General features: G+C 41.9%; 1 protein-coding gene across 1 annotated transcript in view; it reads right to left on the reverse strand.

The window, feature by feature from the left end:
* Positions 1–1,617: 1,617 nt before the first annotated feature.
* Positions 1,618–18,711, reverse strand: part of dhx58 (DEXH (Asp-Glu-X-His) box polypeptide 58) — a 37,902-nt gene continuing 20,808 nt past the window's right edge. Inside the window, exons 9-13 of the mRNA XM_043674958.2 lie at positions 15,259–15,408; positions 14,300–14,461; positions 13,126–13,316; positions 4,005–4,098; positions 1,618–2,788 (exon numbers count right to left, since the gene is read on the reverse strand). Of these exons, the coding sequence (XP_043530893.2) occupies positions 2,597–2,788; positions 4,005–4,098; positions 13,126–13,316; positions 14,300–14,461; positions 15,259–15,408 (789 nt within the window). The 3' untranslated portion in view covers positions 1,618–2,596. The remainder of the gene's footprint in view (positions 2,789–4,004; positions 4,099–13,125; positions 13,317–14,299; positions 14,462–15,258; positions 15,409–18,711) is intronic.

Raw genomic sequence — 18,711 nt, forward strand, 5'->3', positions numbered from 1 at the left:
AGCAACAAAAATCATCACTGGGAGCTCAGCTTTGGTACAACCTAAAGGGGATTGACAAAGTACATGCAGAAGAGTCCGATGAAGCGTTAACTTGCTCTCTTTCCATGGATGTTGTCTGACTTGCTGTGATTTCCAGCATTTTTTTTTGTTTTCAGTACAGATTCCAGCATCTGCAGCAATTTGCTCCTATATTTAGAAAGGAGGTTACCTCTTGTGGGGCAATAAGAGGTCACTGCTTTAGGGTTAAAGGGTAGCAGATCTAAAACAGAGATGAGGTGTAATGGCTTCTCTCAGAGGATTGTGGATCTGTGGAACTCACTTCCTCAGAGTGCGGTGAACACGGAGTAAATTTGAGCAGGAGATAGACAGATTTATACTTAGTAATGAGTTGAAGTGTTATGGGAAGGATGAAGTCACTGCAGTTGTGCCAGACTAGAGGGCTGCTCTCTCATTAGAGAGAGGTGACTGGCGGTGGTTTAACCTGAGGGTCATATGCCTCAGGTAAGGGGAGAGGTTGGGAAGGAGAACTTCCCATGGTAACCTCGGCCAGTGCAGGAGTTGAAGCCATGCTGTTGGTATTACCCTGTATTGCAAGCCAATTGTCCAGCCAACTGAGTTACATTGGGCAGGAAGGTGGAGTTGAGGCTGAGATGAGATCAGCCATGATCACTCTGAATGGCAGGCCAGGCTCGAGGGGCTGAATTGCCTTCTCCTGCTCCTTGTTTTCTTGTTCTTAAATGGTGTGAGATTTAGGTGTAATCAGCCACGTGATCAAAGCAAGCAAGTTAGATCGCCATTTATATCGAAAAGCACAGCATGTGGCAGCATCCAAGGAGCAATTTCGGACATAAGCTCTTCATCAGGAATATCGCAATTGTACGACTCACATGTTGATGTCAATGGAGCGTGCCTTCATAGAACCATTAAGATTGTTGTTGACTCATTTCTTTTGCCCCCACTTTATGCAAAAGGCCTTCCTGCCGTTGCTCTGAGAAGCCTCAAGTGGGACGTCTGGTATCACATCCCCCTCTCAGCTGGTGAGATTATCACGAGCAACATAACCAACTGAGTGAGACCATCCCAGATATTCATGGATTGGATTCAAAAGAACACTCACTCGAGCCTTGAATGCTTTGATTTTGCTAAACCCATAGGTTGCTAGTCTTGACAAGGGAAAGATAAATTTCTCTCAAATTTGAAAGTTGAAGGGGGGCAGCATGGTGGCTCAGTAGTTAGCACTGCTGCCTCACAGCGTCAGGGATCTGGATCCGATTCCAATCTTGGGTGACTGTCTGTGTGGAGTTCGCACATTCTCCCCGTGTCTGCGTGGGTTTGCTCTTGTTTCCTCCCACAGTCCAAAGATGTGCAGGGCAGGTAAATTGGCCGTGCTAAATTGCCTATAGTGTTAGGTGCATTAGTCAGAGGGAAATGGGTCTGGGTGGGTTACTCTTTGGAGGGTTGGTGTGGATTTGTTGGGCTGAAGGGCCTGTTTCCACACTGTAAGGAATCTGCAATAAGATTTTAACATCTCACCTAATTTGCTTTTGGCAGTCAGTATCATGAACTTGTGAAGGCGGTTCCTTAAAACGGGGAAGGAAGATCAGGCAAAGGATAGTGTCTGTTGATCATTCATTTGTTGATTTTATTATTGGTCATTACATTTTATAAACTTGAACATTAGTAGACTTGGTCTAGCAAGAAGATAAATTCAGCACACATATGAAAAGTGGAAAGATATCTGACATTAACCACAGTCGCACGGACAACAGAAAAGCTTTCCACTTGAAATCTAATTCCGCAAAAATAATAATTTGAAATGTATTCAGATTGACTGGTAGCCTGTGCTGTTGAATGATAAGTACTCAAACATGCTATTTTGTGTAAACAGTTCAGTATTAATCAAGTGCATAACCCTACAGTAATATATTAAATTCCCCTAGATTTCATTGTGATATCTTGACAATAGTGAAATTATCATGAGCAGTGCAGTAACTTAACTGTCTTTCAAAATGGCTCATAAGCAGTTTACCACAATTTCCTCAGAACAATGAAGCAGAGACCTTCATCCTGAAAATGACTTATGCTTTTTTTTTAAGAAACAGAAGAAAAAAACACTTATATTTAGCCACTATTTCAAGAATTCATCAATTGCCATTAGCCCCACATAACAGAAACAGCAACTTAATTCTTAAAGAATACATCTCACTCTTCTCCTTAAATAGGTAAGAAACTAAATATTTTAGGATTTATACAATAATAAACGTGATTATTTTCATTTTGTCATTACCACAAGCTGGAGGATGCAAATTCAGTCCAGTAACACCCCGTCTGTGGCTGAGTACAGGTTTCCCCACCTATCCGAAAGTAGAGTGTTCCTGTGAAACCTTTCGTAAACCAAAATGGCGTAAAGTGAAGAGCATTAATTTATATGGGAAAATTTTTGCTTTTTTTCGTAAAAGTGAAAATCCTTTCAGATTTCTTTTGGTTAGTGAAAACAGGTAGATCTTTCATAAAAGCAAAGTGGCTTAAAGCGAACTTTCGAAAATTGGGGATACTTGTACATAGATATTTCATAAACGTTTAGCCAGTTTCAGTTTTATAAGAAATCTGCAAAGAGATCTGGATGGCGTTTTGAACAAAATTCTACGTAGTTGAACTCTTCCATCTGGCACGGGACACCTTTCCATTGCTTGAAGGTTTTTTTCATAGTTGGCAATTCAACCACAAAATTCTTGATGTTTAAACTGGGCACAGACACAGACTTGTAGATCATCTCCATCCCCCAGGCCTGTGTGGAGAAAGATCGTACAGAGGTGCTTGAAAAGTATTTCAAAGTAAACTTCACTCAGGTGCAGCAATGACCAGATACCAGAGAGTATCAGGCTTTTGAGAGCCATGCAACTGATTTTCAAATCATAGCATAGTTTCAGCACAGAAAGAGATCATTTGACCCACTACGCCTGTCCCGGCACTTTGAGAGTTGTGAGTGCCTAACAAGTATTCATGCATGCATTTTAAGTTCACCATCCAGAATCCGACTTGGTATTTTGTTGGATTTCAGTTACCTCTTATTTTAAAAACATTGATTGAAAGGAAATCACATAGCAGAAGTTTACCCATATTTTTGAAGATGGGTCAAGAGGCTAGAAATATGGTGAAGTACTGTCAGAAGGTATCAAGAAAGGAGTCTGCATGGCCCAGTCATGAGGTGATATTAGCAAAGGCGGGAAAGAGTCCTTTAGGGAATAAAACTACTATCCTTAACTGGTATGACCTGTAACCACAGACGCATAGTGATGTGGTTGACTCTTAAGTGTCCTCTGGCCAATTAAGGATGGGCAATAAATGCTGGCCTAGCCAGCGACGCCTACATCCCATGAATGAATTTTTTAAAACTGCCGTGGCAGAAGGAGAAAGAATGGCGCCTCCATGTTTTGGGCCTTGTGAAAAAGGCCAGTATGTGTGAGGAGGACGTGACAGAGTCAGGTTGGTGGCCTGTGGGGGATCAGAGAGGGCAATCCTGCAGTGGTGGTATTGAAGCTGGGTTGGGGCGAGGGTGCTTTTTAGGCTGTGGGGCCTTCAGAAAGGAGGTTCCTCAGGAAAATGTCATTAGATGCTGCTGGAAGCTGACCACACAAATAGCAAACATTTTAGTTGCTTAAGGTGAGGCCCCAATGGCCAGTGTGATACTGAGTTAAAATGACTAAGGCAGCCAATGGTTGATTCCACACAGTCTCAGGTGAGTCAAACTATTAGCGATCATAAAATACTTCTCTTTTCATGCATTCTGTTTATCTCTAAGTGTCTGCAAAGAAAAAATACTTCTGGTAAAACTACACAGAATCTTCAACTATGGACTGCACAAACCACTCATTCTGAATCATTCTCATAATCAGTTTTCCATGGAGCCTGATTTTAATTTTGTGAAAGCAGGTATCCACTTTATTCCTGTACTACCAATGACTGCTCGGTCTTTATGAAGAGTTGCTTTGTTTTTTACATACCTGACCACACTTGCGGCAGCTCACTGTCCCACCAGGTTCCCAGTCCTCAAATTTTCTTGGAAGATTTATTTTTCCACTTACTCTGTAGTAAATTCTGCAAAAACAAAAGAGGCAACGGTGAGCATAACAAACATTTATTTTTAATTGGAATATATTTTAATGCCGGCTTGCAAAAGGTAGCCGCAGTGATCGTGAGTGAATTTAAGCTTCATATAGATTGGATTAACTAGGCACTTTTCACCATGAAACCTTTTGACATTTCATCTCTCTTGCCCTTCAGCGGATCACACACCTGCCCTTTTCGACTTCTTCCCACTCTCCCTCTACAGTTCACTTGCTCAAATCCTATTACGTTTTTACAGCAAGTGGTAGAGAAACTGGCAGCATCTGTGGAGAGAGAAACCAATTTGGTGTTGACTCAAAAGAATCTCCTGGCCTTGAAGCTTTAATTCTGTTTCTCTCTTCATGGATGTTGTCACTTTCTGTCTTTATTTCAGATCCAGCATTTGCAATTTTTTTTCTTTTGTCCTATTAGGTTTGTTATCACTGTGATGAGAAACATGCACTGATATTCAAACTCCACTACATATCCAGATACATTGTTAATTCAACTCACAAGAATGGTTAATTTTGTTTTCTTATACTGCAATCCAAAAAAAAGGAACATTGACAAGTCTTCTTTAATAAACGTCAAAACTATCTGTGAATAAAACTTACTCTTAAAGCCAGTGGCAACTCCTAAAGCCAGTGGCAACTGATGATTGGCACCTAAATCATGATCTGGAATTAATGACACACACGCACACACACACACAAAAATACAAGTTTCTGCAGAGATGATGGCTTTTAAAAAAAATAACAAAAGAGCGAATTTTATTAAATTAGATTACTTACACTGTGGAAACAGGCCCTTCGGCCTAACAAGTCCACACCGACCCGCCGAAGCACAGCCCACCCATACCCCTACATCTACCCCTTAACTAACACTACGGGCAATTTAGCATGGCCAATTCACCTGACCTGCACATCTTTAGGACTGTGGGAGGAAACCGGATCACCCGGAGGAAACCCACGCAGACACGGGGAGAACATGCAAACTCCACACAGTCTGTTGCCTGAGTCGGGAATTGAACCCGGGTCTCTGATGCTGTGAGGCAGCAGTGCTAACCACTGTGCCACCGTGCCGCCCACAGAATTCCTGGAGATGAAGTTAAATTGCTGACAACTGTGGATTGATGAACACAGTATGTGGTTGATGGCAGTTATAGGAAGGGGGGGAAAGTCTCAGATACAGTCACATAGATGGGTTAACTCCAAGAAGGGTAAGAGAGGTAGGCACCTAGGGCAGGAGTCTTTTGTGGATATACCCATTTCAAACAGGTATGCTGTTTTAAAAAATGTAGGGGGTGATGGATTCTCACCCCCTACAATGTAGCACGAACAGTCAAGTTTCTGGTATGGAGACTGGCTCCACTGCAACGAGGGGTACATCGGCTCCCAAGAGATCAATTGTGTTAGGGGATTCTCTAGTTCAAGGTACAGACAGATGTTTCTGTGGCCAGCAGCAAAAAATCAGAATGGTGTGTTGCTTCCCTGGTGCCAGGATCAAGGATATCTCAGAGAGGGTACAGAATGTTCTCAAGGGGGAGAGGGGCCAGCAGGAGGTCATTGTCCACATTGGAACCAACAACATAGAAAGGGAAAAGGTTGAGATTCTGAAAGGAGATTACAGAGAGTTAGGCAGAAATTTAAAAAGGAGGGCCTCGAGAGTAGTAATATCTGGATTACTCTCAGTGCTACAAGCTAGTGAGGGCAGGAATGGGAGAATAGAGCATATGAATGCATGGCTGATGAGCTGGTGTATGGGAGAAGGATTCATATTTTTGGATCATTGGATTCTCTTTTGGGGTAGAAGTAATCTGTACAAGAAGGACGGATTGCACTTAAATTGGAAGGGGACTATTATACTGGCAGGGAGATTTGCTAGAGTTGCTCGGGAGGATTTAAACTGGTAAGGTGGGGGGGTGGGACCCAGGGAGACAGTGAGGAAAAAGACCGACCTGAGACGGGTACAGCTGAGAACAGAAATGAGTCAAACAGTCAGGGCAAGCAGGGACAAGGTAGGACTAATAAATTAAACTGCACTTATTTCAATGCAAAGTGCCTAACAGGGAAGGCAGATGAACTCGGCATGGTTAGGAACATGCGACTGGGATATCATAGCAATTACGGAAACATGGCTCAGGGATGGGCAGGACTGGCAGCTTAATGTTCCAGGATACAAATGCTACATGAAGGATAGAAAGGGAGGCAAGAGAGGAGGGGGAGTGGCATTTTTGATAAGAGATAGCATTACAGCTGTACTGGGGGAGGATATTCCCAGAAATACATCCAGGGAAGTTATTTGGGTGGAACTGAGAAATAAGAAAGGGATGATAACCTTATTGGGATTGTTTTATAGACCCCCCAATAGTCAGAGAGAAATTGAGAAACAAACTTCTAAGGACATCTCAGTTATCTGTAAGAAAAATAGGGTGGTGATGATAGGGGATTTTAACTTTCCAAACACAAACTGGGACTGCCATAGTGTTAAGGGTTTAGATGGAGAGGAATTTGTTAATTGTGTACAAGACAATTTTCTGATTCAGTATGTGGATGTACCTACTAGAGAAGGTGCAAAACTTGACTTACTCTTGGGAAATAAAATCCCGTATCATAACCACCCTATTTTTCTTACAGATAACTGAGATCTCCTTACAAGTTTGTTTCTCAATTTCCCTCTGACCATTAGGGGGTCTATAATACAATCCCAATAAGGTTAAATAAGGCAGGGCAGGTGACTGAGGTGTCAGTGGGGAAGTACTTTGGGGCCAGGGACCATAATTCTATTAGATTTAAAATAATGATGGAAAAGGATAGACCAGATCTAAAAGTTGAAGTCCTAATTTGGAGAAAGGCCAATTTTGACAGTATTAGGCAAGAACTTTCGAAAGCTGATGGGGGGCAGATGTTCACAGGTAAAGGGACAGCTGAAAAATGGGAAGCCTTCAGAAATGAGATAGCGAGAATCCAGAGAAAGTATATTCCTGTCAGGGTGAAAGGGAAGGCTGGTACATATATGGAATGCTGGATGACTAAAGAAATTGAGGGTTTGGTTAAGAAAAAGAAGGAAGCATATGTCAGGTATAGACAGGATAGATCGAGTGAATCCTTAGAAGAGTATCAAAGCAGTAGGAGTATACTTAAGAGGAAAATCAGGGGACATGGGATAGTGTTGGCAAATAAAATTAAGGAAAATCCAAAGTTTTGACAAATACATTAAGGATAAAAGGGTAACTAGGGAGAGAATAGGGCTCCTCAAAGATCAGCAAGGCGGCCTTTGTGTGGAGCTGCAGAAAATGGGGGAGATACTAAATAAGTATTTTGCATCAGTATTTACTGTGGCAAAGGATATAGACTGTCGGGAAATACATAGTGACTTCTTGCAAAATGTCTATATTACAGAGGAGGAAGTGCTGGATGTCTTGAAACGCATAAAAGTGGATAAATCCCCAGGACCTGATCAGGAGTACCCGAGAACTCTGTGGGAAGCTAGGGAAGTGATTGCTGGGCCTAAGATATTTGTATCATCGATAGTCACAGGTGAGGTGTCGAAAGACTGGAGGTTGGCTAACGTGGTGCCACTGTTTAAGAAGGGCAGTAAAGACAAGCCAGGGAACTATAGACCAGTGAGCCTGACGTCGGTGGTGGGCAAGTTGTTGGAGGGAATCCTGAGGGACAGGATGTACGGATAGTCAACATGGCTTTGGGCGTGGGAAATCATGTCCCACAAACTTGATTGAGTTTTTTGAACAAGTAACAAAGAGGATTGATGATGGCAGAGCGGTAGATGTGATCTACACGGACTTCAGTAAGGCGTTCGACAAGATTCCCCATGGAAGACTGGTTAGCAAGATTAGATCTCATGGAATACAGGGGGAACTAGCCATTTGGATACAGAACTGGCTCAAAGGCAGAAGACAGAGGGTGGTGCTGGAGGGTTGTTTTTCAGACTGGAGGCCTGTGACCAGTGGAGTGCCACAAAGATCAGTGCTGGGTCCTCTACTTTTTGTCATTTACATAAGTGATTTGGATGCGAGCATAAGAGGTACAGTTAGTAAGTTTGCAGATGACACCAAAATTGGAGGTGTAGTGAACAGCGAAGATGGTTACCTCAGATTACAACAGGATCTGGACCAGATGGGCCAATGAGCTGAGAAGTGGCAGATGAGTTTAATACAGATAAATGCGAGGGCCTGCATTTTGGGAAAGCAAATCTTAGCAGGACTTATACACTTTATGGTAAGGTCCTAAGGAGTGTTGCTGAACAAAGAGACCTTGGAGTGCAGGTTCACAGCTCCTTGAAAGTGGATAGGATAGTGAAGAAGGCGTTTGGTGTGCTTTCTTTTATTGGTCAGAGTATTAAGTACAGGAGTTGGGAGGTCATGTTGCAGCTATACAGGACATTGATTAGACCACTGTTGGAATATTGTGTGCAATTCTGGTCTCCTTCCTATCGGAAAGATGTTGTGAAACTGGAAAAGGTTCAGAAAAGATTTACAAGGATGTTGCCAGGGTTGGAAGATTTGAGCAATGGGGAGAGGCTGAACGGGCTGGGGCTGTTTTCCCTGGAGTGTCGAAGGTTGAGGGGTGACCTTATAGAAGTTTACAAAATTATGAGGGGCATGGACGGGGTAAATAGACAAAGTCTTTTCCCTGGGTTTGGGGAGTCCAGAACTGGAGGGCATAGGTTTAGGGTGAGAATGGAAAGATATAAAAGATACCAATGGGGCAACTTTCTCACACAGAGGGTGGTACGTGTATTGAATGAGCTGCCAGAGAAAGTGTTGGAGGTTGGTACAATTGCAACATTTAAGAGGCATTTGGATGGGTATGTGAATAGGAAGGGTTTGGAGGGATATGGGCCGAGTGCAGGCAGGTGGGACTAGATTGGGTTGGGATATCTGGTCGGCATGGACGGGTTGGACCGAAGGGTCTGTTTCCGTGCTGTGTGTCTCTCTGACTCTATGACACACACACCAACAGGTTCAAGAACAGCTTTTTCTCTGCTGAATGGACCTCTCTAATTTCAAATCTAAAGTTGATCTTGCTTTTGTGCAGCTCCTGTGCAGCCTCATTCTGTCTAAACACCCGATGATCTGTATGTCCTTGTTTACTGCTGTGAAACAAAACTTATCACTGTACTTAGGTACATGTGACAACAATAAATCAAATAAAATTAACCAATGATAAATATCCAGTTCTGATTCTAATCAACTTGGATTCAAATTGTTAAGCATTGGTCATTGTCCACTTCTTCAGGCTTCACCAGATAGACAGAAATACTGGCACTCTATTTACTGCATGCTGAAACTCTATATGACCATAAGACCATAAGAAATAGGAGTGGAAGAAAGACCATTCGGCCCATCGAAAACACTTCGCCATTCAATCATGGCTGATGGGCATTTCAATGCCACTTATCTGCACTCTTCCTGTATCCCTCAATTCCTTGAAAGATTAAGAATTTATCAATCTCTGCCTTGAAGACATTTAACGTCCCGGCCTCCACTGTGCTCCATGGCAGTGAATTACACAGGCCCACCACTCTCTGGCTGAAGAGGTGTCTCCTCATTTCCATTCTAAACTGACCCCCTCTAATTCTAAGGTTGTGCCCATGAGTCCTAGTATCCCCACCTGACAGAAACAATTTCCCAGCGTCCATCCTTTCTAAGTCATGTCTTATCTCGTAAGTTTCTATTAGATCTCCCCTTAACCTACTGAACTCTAACAAATGCAATCCCAGGATCCTCAGCCATTCATCATATGCTACACCTACCATTCCAGAGATCATCTGTGTGAAACTCCGCTGGATACGCTCCAGTGCCAGTATGTCCTTCCTGAGGTGTGGGGCCCAAAACTGGACACAGTATTCTAAACGGGGCCCAACCAGAGCTTTATAAAGTCTCAGTAATACCTCACTGCTTTTACATTCCAACCCTCTTGAAATAAATGACAACATTACATTTGCTTTCTTAAACATGGACTCAACCTGCAAGTCAACCTTTAGACAATCCTGTACTAGCACTCCCAGATCCCTTTGTACTTTGGCTTTATGAATTTTCTCAACGTTTATAAAATAGTCCATGCCTGTATTCTTTTTTCCAAAGTGCAAAACCTCGCATTTGCCCACATTGAATTTCATCAGCCATTTCCTGGACCACTCTCCTAAACTGTCTAAATTTTTGTTTAGCTTCCCCACCTCCTCAGTACTACCTGTCTGTCCACCTAACTTCATATCATCGGCGAACTTTGCCGGAATGCCCCCATCCCTTCATCCAGATCATTAATATATAAAGTGAACAGCTGTGGCCCCAACAATGAACCCTGCGGGACACCACTTGTCACCAGCTGCCATTCCGGAAAAGAACCGTTTATCCCAACTCTCTGGCCTTCTGTCAGCCAATCCTCAATCCAACATAGTAGCTCACCTGGAATACCATGGACCTTCACCTTACTCAGCAGCCTCCCATGAGGCACCTTATCAAAGGCCTTTTGGAAGTCTAGGTAGATAACATCCACTGGGTTTACCTGGTCTAACCTACTTGTTACCTCTTCAAAGAATTCTAACAGATTTGACAGGCATGACCTCCCCTTACTAAATCCATACAGACTTGTTCTAATTTGACCCTGCACTTCCAAGAATTTAGAAATCTCATCCTTAACAATGGATTCTAGAATTTTACCTACAACCGAGGTTAGGCTAATCGGCCTATAATTTTCCATCTTTTGTCTCGATCCTTTCTTAAACAAGGGGGTTACATAGTGATTTTCCAATCATCTGGGACTTTCTCTGACTCGAGTGATTTTTGAAAGATCGCAACCAACGCCTCCGCTATTTCTTCAGCCACCTCCCTCAGAACTCTAGGATGTAGCCCATCCGGGCCAGAAGACTGATCAATTTTTAGAACTTTTAGCCTATCAAGTACTTTCTCCTTTGTAATGGCCACCATACTCAACTCTGCCCCTTGACTCTCCTTAATTGTTGGGATAGTACTCATGTCTTCCACTATAAAGACTGACACAAAGTATTAAGTTCTTCAGCCATTTCCTTATCTCCCATCACTAGCCTTCCTGCATTAATTTGGTGCGGCCCATTTTGCCTCTCGTTTGTTTCTTATGTATTGAAAGAAACTTTTATTATCATTTCTAATTTTACTGGCTACCTTACCTACATATTTGATCCTCTTCTTCCTTATTTCTTTCTTTGTTATCCTGTGTTTGTTTTTGTAGTCTTCCCAATCTTCTGATTTCCTAGTGCTCTTGGCCACTTTATAGGCTCTCTCTTTTTCTGTGATACATTTCCTGAGTTCCTCTGTCAGCCATTGTTTTCTAATTCCCCCCCAGGGTAATCTTTCTTTTCTTTGGGATGTACCTCTGTACTGTGTCCACAATTACACCCAGAAACCCCTGCCACCGTTGCTCTATGCGTTCCCAAGGATTTTGTCTAAGAATAGGACTTCCCGAGAGACTGCAGCTTCTGGGAATGTCAGGTTTTATTTTCCTCAGTAATTGTAGCAATAGACCCCATTTTGTACCATCTTGAAAACTATGCTTCTTTGCTGGTCAAAGGACTGGCAGAAAAAAAACGCAGGTATCTTATTGCACACATTAAATTTTTGACTTCAAAAATTAGCAAGTGAATCTTATCCCACAGATTGCTGAACATAATTCCAAGAAATGCATGATGTTGCTCAATTGAAAAAACATTCAAATGATTCATTCTCTTCCAGCTTACTCTACATAGTTCTTAAAATTAACTATGCATACTCAACACATTTCTCAGCTTACTTCTCAGTTCCGACAGAAGTACTGGAAGCTTACCTCTTTTTCCCTCTCCATAGCTGCTGCCTGACCTGCTGAGTACTTCCAACATTTCCTGTTTTTATTCTGAAGGACATTTGCCAGTTTGGCACTATGCCTACACAAAAGTCAGCTCTTTGGTTAAGAAGACACAAGGGCATCATGACCGAAGGAGTTATCAGATTATAATCTTTCTTTGTAAAATAAAACAAATTTACTTTAACCAAACTCATGAGGCTAAAAGAAAAGGCTGTATAAATCACCTGACTGTACAGTTACAACCTGCAAGTGGACTGCAGACAGACGTTAGCTGAAAATACCAGTAGTCTGCAAACAAGTATTGGAAGTGTGAGGATTCTAGCTTCATAGAGAAACTGAAGACAGGAGCCAGTGCTTTAAGGGAATGCAGTATTTTGACTTCTTTACGTCATGGAACCCTTCATGCCTCAAAAGTAACAGAACTATACTGGTCTTTTGAACCAGGATAAGAACAGCCCATGTGCAGAGCTCCAAAAAGAGGAAAGTTTCCACCAAGAGGCAAAATCGAGATTCCATTGTGAAATAACCAGCAAGAAAACTCCTCTCTAGGCAGCAAGAGGGTGAAGAAGAGGATGAAAGGAGAGAGGATTTTCAAAACAGCTGTGAGCTCTAAAGTGACTGATGAATAAAAGGGGCACACCTGGAAAATCAGAAGCCAGGGATCTCCTCTCTCTTTCTCCCCTACAAAGAGCCTACCTTTATAAGAAAACACAACCGATTCAACTACAGTAGCCTTTGGCACTGCTGGATCTGACTTCAAGATCTTCACTTTAGCAACAAGGGACTCAAACAACAGGTCCCAATGGCAAACCACACAGCCTCTTTGCGTATTGTTCATTTCTTTTTGTCTCAGTTATCTTTGTTTTCACCTTGATGTCTTGTTAATAATACTTTCTCTTTCTCCTTAATTAATCTTCAGTAATAATTTGTAATAAACTAAACTTTAAACTGTTTAAACTGAAGATTGCTCGTCTAAATTGTTATAAACTAAAAGGTGACAACACAAGTTATATTAATTTACAATTCACTGACAATGTGGTGGGCATGCCGGGTGGTTGTGACAGAGGTTGGAAATAAGGGGAGAAGAGACAAATGTAAGGCTACATTCAATGTGAAGACACACCAAGTGTGGCTGAGACGTTGGGGCTAAAACTTAAGCAATGGAAAGATGAGCACTTACTTGAAGTTTGGATTGACATTAACATGGTGCATGCCCTCAATGACTTGAATATCATTGCCATGGCACACAGCCTCATTGCAGTTCCGGCAAAAAAACCTGACATCTTTCGGATCATTTTCCATTCTTACAGCATGATGCTTCTGTTCTTTCACTTTCCGGCTGAATATGCTTTCCAGTTGGAGCTCTCGAATCTACAAGAGAGAAATCGCTTCAGGTTAAATTTGATCTCCTAACTAGATGGTCAACCCTTTCCTGTCACAGTACTTGCTAGAATTACAAAGGATTTCAGAGGCTATATGATTTAGAAATAGTCCATTCAGCCCAACCGGGCTATGCTAGTTGTTTTACTTTGCTCAGGTATCCACTTGTCTTTTCTCATCTAAATCTTCTGATGTGCTTTCTTTTGTTATTGCTAAATGACATACATTGAATAAAATGTATCATTTTATTGAAAAGCTCATACAGATTTATTCAACAGGTCAGACCATAACTTGCAGTTACAGGCGAGGTAATGGCCTAGCGGCATTATTGATTGATAATTAATCCAGACACGCAGGTAACAGTCTGGGGACCCAGGTTCCAATCCTGCCATGACAGATGGTGGAATTTGAATTCAATGAAAATTCAGGAGTAAAGTGTTCAATGATGACCATGAATCGATTGTCAGAAAACCCCATCTGATTCACAAATGTCCTTTAGGGAGGGAAGCTGCCATCCTTACATGGTCTGGCCTATGTGTGACTCCAGATCCACAGCAATGTGGTTTACTTTTAATTACCCTCTGGCAATTAGGGATGGGGAATAAACATTGGCCTAGCTGGTGATGCCCACACTCCATGAGTGAATGCACCCTCTTCCTGTGTGCTAGGCTACTTGCCAAACTCTGCATGGTAGTTTGTCAGGTGATGTGCATCCTGATCCTTGGTCAATTGGCTTATCTAAATCTTAAAACAACATCACTCTTAAAACAGTGATATACCAAAATCATTTACCCCCTACTTAGGGTCTACCTCTCCCCTTTGTAAAGCTTCTCTTGCTCCAGATAATTTATGTAAATTGTACCTGCTGGACAGTACAGAATTGCCAAGAGTCCAAAACCATAGCAAGTACATATACACTATTACAATGTGGCAAAACAGTACAACATTTGTGCAAAACTTTTCATGTTTCTTACTTTTGTGCAATACTCCTTTTCTGGCATTTCTTGCACAGCCTCTATTGCATGTTTCATAAGACCCTCACGATACTCGTTTGTAAACTCCCGGGTTAACTCCTTTCCGTCTTTTTTAGCAACCACTGAATACATGCTGTTCTCAGCCCTAGCTCGTCCTCTGGCCTGGGAGAAGAAGGAAAAATGCAACAATAAACTAATGGGAATGTACAGCAAGTGGTTCAAGATAGTTCCTCTCATTAATCAATTTGACAAAGAAGAATAGGATAACATCCCTTCATATATTACTCTCATCTAACAACAACTGTAGACATAGAATGCATTCCAACTCAAACTCATACTCTTCTGATCTTTGCTGAATCAATTGTCCACTAGGTGGCAGTCTATTCCTTACACTGATGTTACTTAACTGGTTCATTCGATCTTTAACTTGTAATTATTCTTTGAGTTGTGCACCAAAAAAAATGCACCACTGCTTCCCATCTTGATTTTAAGTATTTGAATCATGGCTTGTCTTACATGTCCAATGAAAATATATTTAACTTCCTGTTCAGGTGGTTCAATCACCTCAAGCCACTGAAGAGGAATTTGTTGGAGTGTTATCCCTTACCCCCCTCCATTTTTTCCCAGTTTCCTTGCTGGCCTGATGGATCAAATGGTCATGACCTGCTCATTAATCTTGTAGGATCACATCTGCCATAGTCATATCTAGTAAATAAATAAAACATTAAAGGTGGGTACAATAGCAACATTTAAGAGGCATCTTGACAAATATATGAATAGGCAGGGAATAGAGGGAGATGGACAGCATAGAGCCAAAAGGTTTCAGATTAGAAAGTCATCATGTGTTGGCACAGTCTTGGTGGGCCGAAGGGCTGCTCCCATGCTGCACTGTTCTTTGTTCTCTTTTTTTAACTGGTGCTGATTAAGCACAGCATTCTGCATACCAGCAATTAATTTACCTGAACCATAGCAATCTCGTTGTTGATCAGACCATAGCGGATGACGATGTTGCATTCCTTTATATCCAGGCCTTCTTCCGCAACACTGGTGGCAACTAGAAGGTTGATAATGCCATCTCGGAATTTCCTTATGACCTCATTTTGTTGTTGCTGTAATGTTGCAAACACACAGGAAACATTAAACACTGAATTTTATGCGTACTGATGAGCTTGTCTGGATGCATTATAACAAGGTCTAAATAAACCAGGCAAAATATCAGCAAGTTAGACTGACAGGGAAGCGCTTTAAACACTTTGCAATTTTTTTGTGATTATCCCAGTTCTGATGAATGGTTATCGCTGAAAACATCTATGGAACATTGTAAGATCTGAGCATTTTATAATTTTAAGTTCTCTGTTGGGGATGTGAAAATAAAGGTGCAGTAGTTTAGTAGCTGCTGGCTATGAATCTACAAGCAAATATGTTACATGGTAACCTAGGATTTAGGAGCAGGAGTAGGCCATTTGGCCCTTCAAGCTAGCTGTGCTATTCAATAAGATGGTGGCTGATCTGGTTGCAGCCTCAGCTCGACTTTACAGACCACAAAGCTGAACGAATGGTTACTCGGCAGAATTCTTTATGTAAATTTCATTTTAGAAATTAAGGAACGAAGACCATTGTGGCACCCCTTTTTGGAATGTACAAAGTTGATTTGGCGGAGGTTTGAGCAATTTGAAAGATTGCTCGCTGTACACATTATATTCAGTCTAACATTGTTAGTCAGCACAGTTGGTAATTTGAAAGGAAAACAATGCTGAAGACCAATTTGAAATAAGGGCCAATTTCAATTGCAACATAGAGGACTGGTGTAATTAGGAATGAAGGTTATGCATTTGGCTGAGAATAAACATAATAGGAGATGATGATAAAGTTAAAGCTTGCTTCATCATGATCAGGTCAGATTCTCTTGAGACAGTAGTAAATAATTTTTGTCCGACAGACCACAGCACATTGGAATTTGCTAAAATTAATTCCGTTTTAGGTTCATATGATGTTGTGACTGACTGCAATGAGAATTGTATTCCCTCAAAGGAAGCAGTTGCGAGGTGAGGTTGAGTTTGGCACTAACTTGGAAATCAACCTTAAAGGCATGTTCACAGGAGATTTAAACAACAATAAAATTCAGGCCGAGAGTTTGAACAAAAGCAATAAGCTGGCATGGAAGGAGACCTGTGATGAAGCTATCACCATGGAGATAGCTGAAAATTGCAAGGGGGTAACTTCATTTAAGAGAGGGCTTGTTGAAAGCTCACAAACAGTAAGCTTTGCATGGTCAGGAAGATCACATCCGGAGCGAGGCACAGCCTGAATGAGTATACAGTTCAGGAAATTCAGAGGCAGCGTGAGAATTTGGAGCAGCGGGAAAGAAGTGCTTTTTGCTCACTTTTGTTTTGGTTCATAGCTTGGAAGGTTTGTTTAACCGGAGACATAAACGCCCAGGAACAAGGGTCCTGCAAAAAAGAGTGGCATCACATGATGGTGTAAACTGTAAATTCATTGGTTCATAAAAGCTACTAATTTGACTATCTGTTATAGATTACTTTCAAATTGAAGGTAAATTGGGAAAATATTTACAGGTTACTAACTAAAAGACCAGTACAAATGTTTAAAAATCAAATTAAGAAGTATGTAAATAAAATGGAGATACCAGGCCAGGTGATGTGTTTCACCTGTATAATGTGGGAGCTGGTGAATTCCATAGTGGTTCATAGTGACCATATCTGTAGCAAGTGTCGGCTCAGAGTTGATGAGATGAAGTCTAAACTTCGAATGTTGTGACACATTGGGAGGGGACATTACCTGGATGCTTTGTTTCAGGAGGCAGTCACAACCTTTAGATTAACTACTTGGAATTCAGTCAGTGGTCAGCATCAGGAGGCTGTGACTATGAGTGAGGCAGGTGGATGGATCCAGGCGGTAGTGCTGAAGGAGCCTCAGCCATTGAGCTAGTCTAACAGGTCTGAGATCCTTGTTCCCTGTGTGGATGAGAGCAGGGGGTGTGGGGATGCTGAAGAAACTGATCATAGCACTATGTATAGGCAGCCATTCAAAATGGGGGTGAAAAGAGAAATGTAGTTGTAAGTGGGGATAGTATAGTCAGGAGAATAGCCACTATTCTCTGTGGGTAGGATCGAGAGTTCAGGATATCTCCTCTGGACTACAGAGAAGCCTCAAGTGGGAGAAGCAAGTTTCAGTTACCAACATTATAGGCAGAAAGAGGAAAGAGACTCAGCTGAGGGAACATGAGCAGCTAAGGGTCAAATTAAAAAGCAGAACCAAAAAAGGATAATAATTTCTGGATTACTACCAGATTCCCCAGCAAATTGGCACTGGGTCAGCAAGATCAAACAGGTAAAAGCATGGCTCAAGGATTGGTGTGGGAGAAATGGGTTTGAAATCAGGGGACACTGGCCCCAGTACTGGGGAAGGATAGATCAGACTCCACCTGAATCATACTGGGACCAGAGTCCTGGTGAATTGAATAACTCAGGCCAGGACAGGGCTTTAAATTAAATAGCATTGGTAGCGGAGGGCGAAGAGTTTGAGGGGCTTCAGTTGCATGGAAAATTACTAAAGAAGTTAATGGGGAGGGTTGGAGGGGTGGGCTCAACCAAAGATATTAAAATTTCCAGAACAAGAAGTATGATAGAGCATGGAAAGGTCAGTGGTTAAGGGATAACTATGAAAAGGGGGGCAGTCAATGCAGGATTAAGGGTGTTGTACTTAAATGCACGCAGACTACAGAAACAAGGTAAATGAGCTTGTAGTGCAGATTGAGATTGATGGGTTCTGTGTTGTGGGATCACAGAGGCATAACTGCAAGGGGATCAGGGCTGGGATCGAAATTTTGAAGGAGACACCTCCTATTGAAAGGAAAGGCAGATAGGCAGAGGAGGTGGGATTGCTTTGTTGGTAAGAAATGAAATTAAATTGATAATAAGAAGTGATACTGGAATTGGAAGGTATAGAACCTGTGTGGGTAGAGTTGAGGAACTGCAAAGCCTGAGGGGAGATTTGAACAGGCCTTCTAGCAGTAGTCAGAATGTGGGCAAGAAAATAAATCAGGAACTAGAACAGGCAAATAAGAAAGGCACTATTATAACTATCATGGGGGATTTCAATATGCGGGTGGAATGGGAAAATCAGGTTGGTAGTGGATCTCAAGAAAAGGAATTCATGGAATGTCTATGAGATACTTTATCGGAGCAATTTGTAATGGATCCCTCTAGGAAACAAGCAATTCTGGATTTAGCGATGTGTAATGAGGCAGAATTTTAGATTAGATTAGAATCCCTACAGTACAGAAACAGGCCATTAGGCCTAACAAGTCCACATCAACTCTCTGAAGAGTAACCCAGCCAGATCCATTCCCCTACCCTATACTTACCTCTGACTAATGCACCTAGCACTAT

The sequence above is a fragment of the Chiloscyllium plagiosum genome, unplaced genomic scaffold, assembly GCF_037043375.1.
Source record: "Chiloscyllium plagiosum isolate Xiang-an unplaced genomic scaffold, Cpla_swu_hap1 HiC_scaffold_32, whole genome shotgun sequence".
NCBI classification, from domain to species: domain Eukaryota; kingdom Metazoa; phylum Chordata; class Chondrichthyes; order Orectolobiformes; family Hemiscylliidae; genus Chiloscyllium; species Chiloscyllium plagiosum.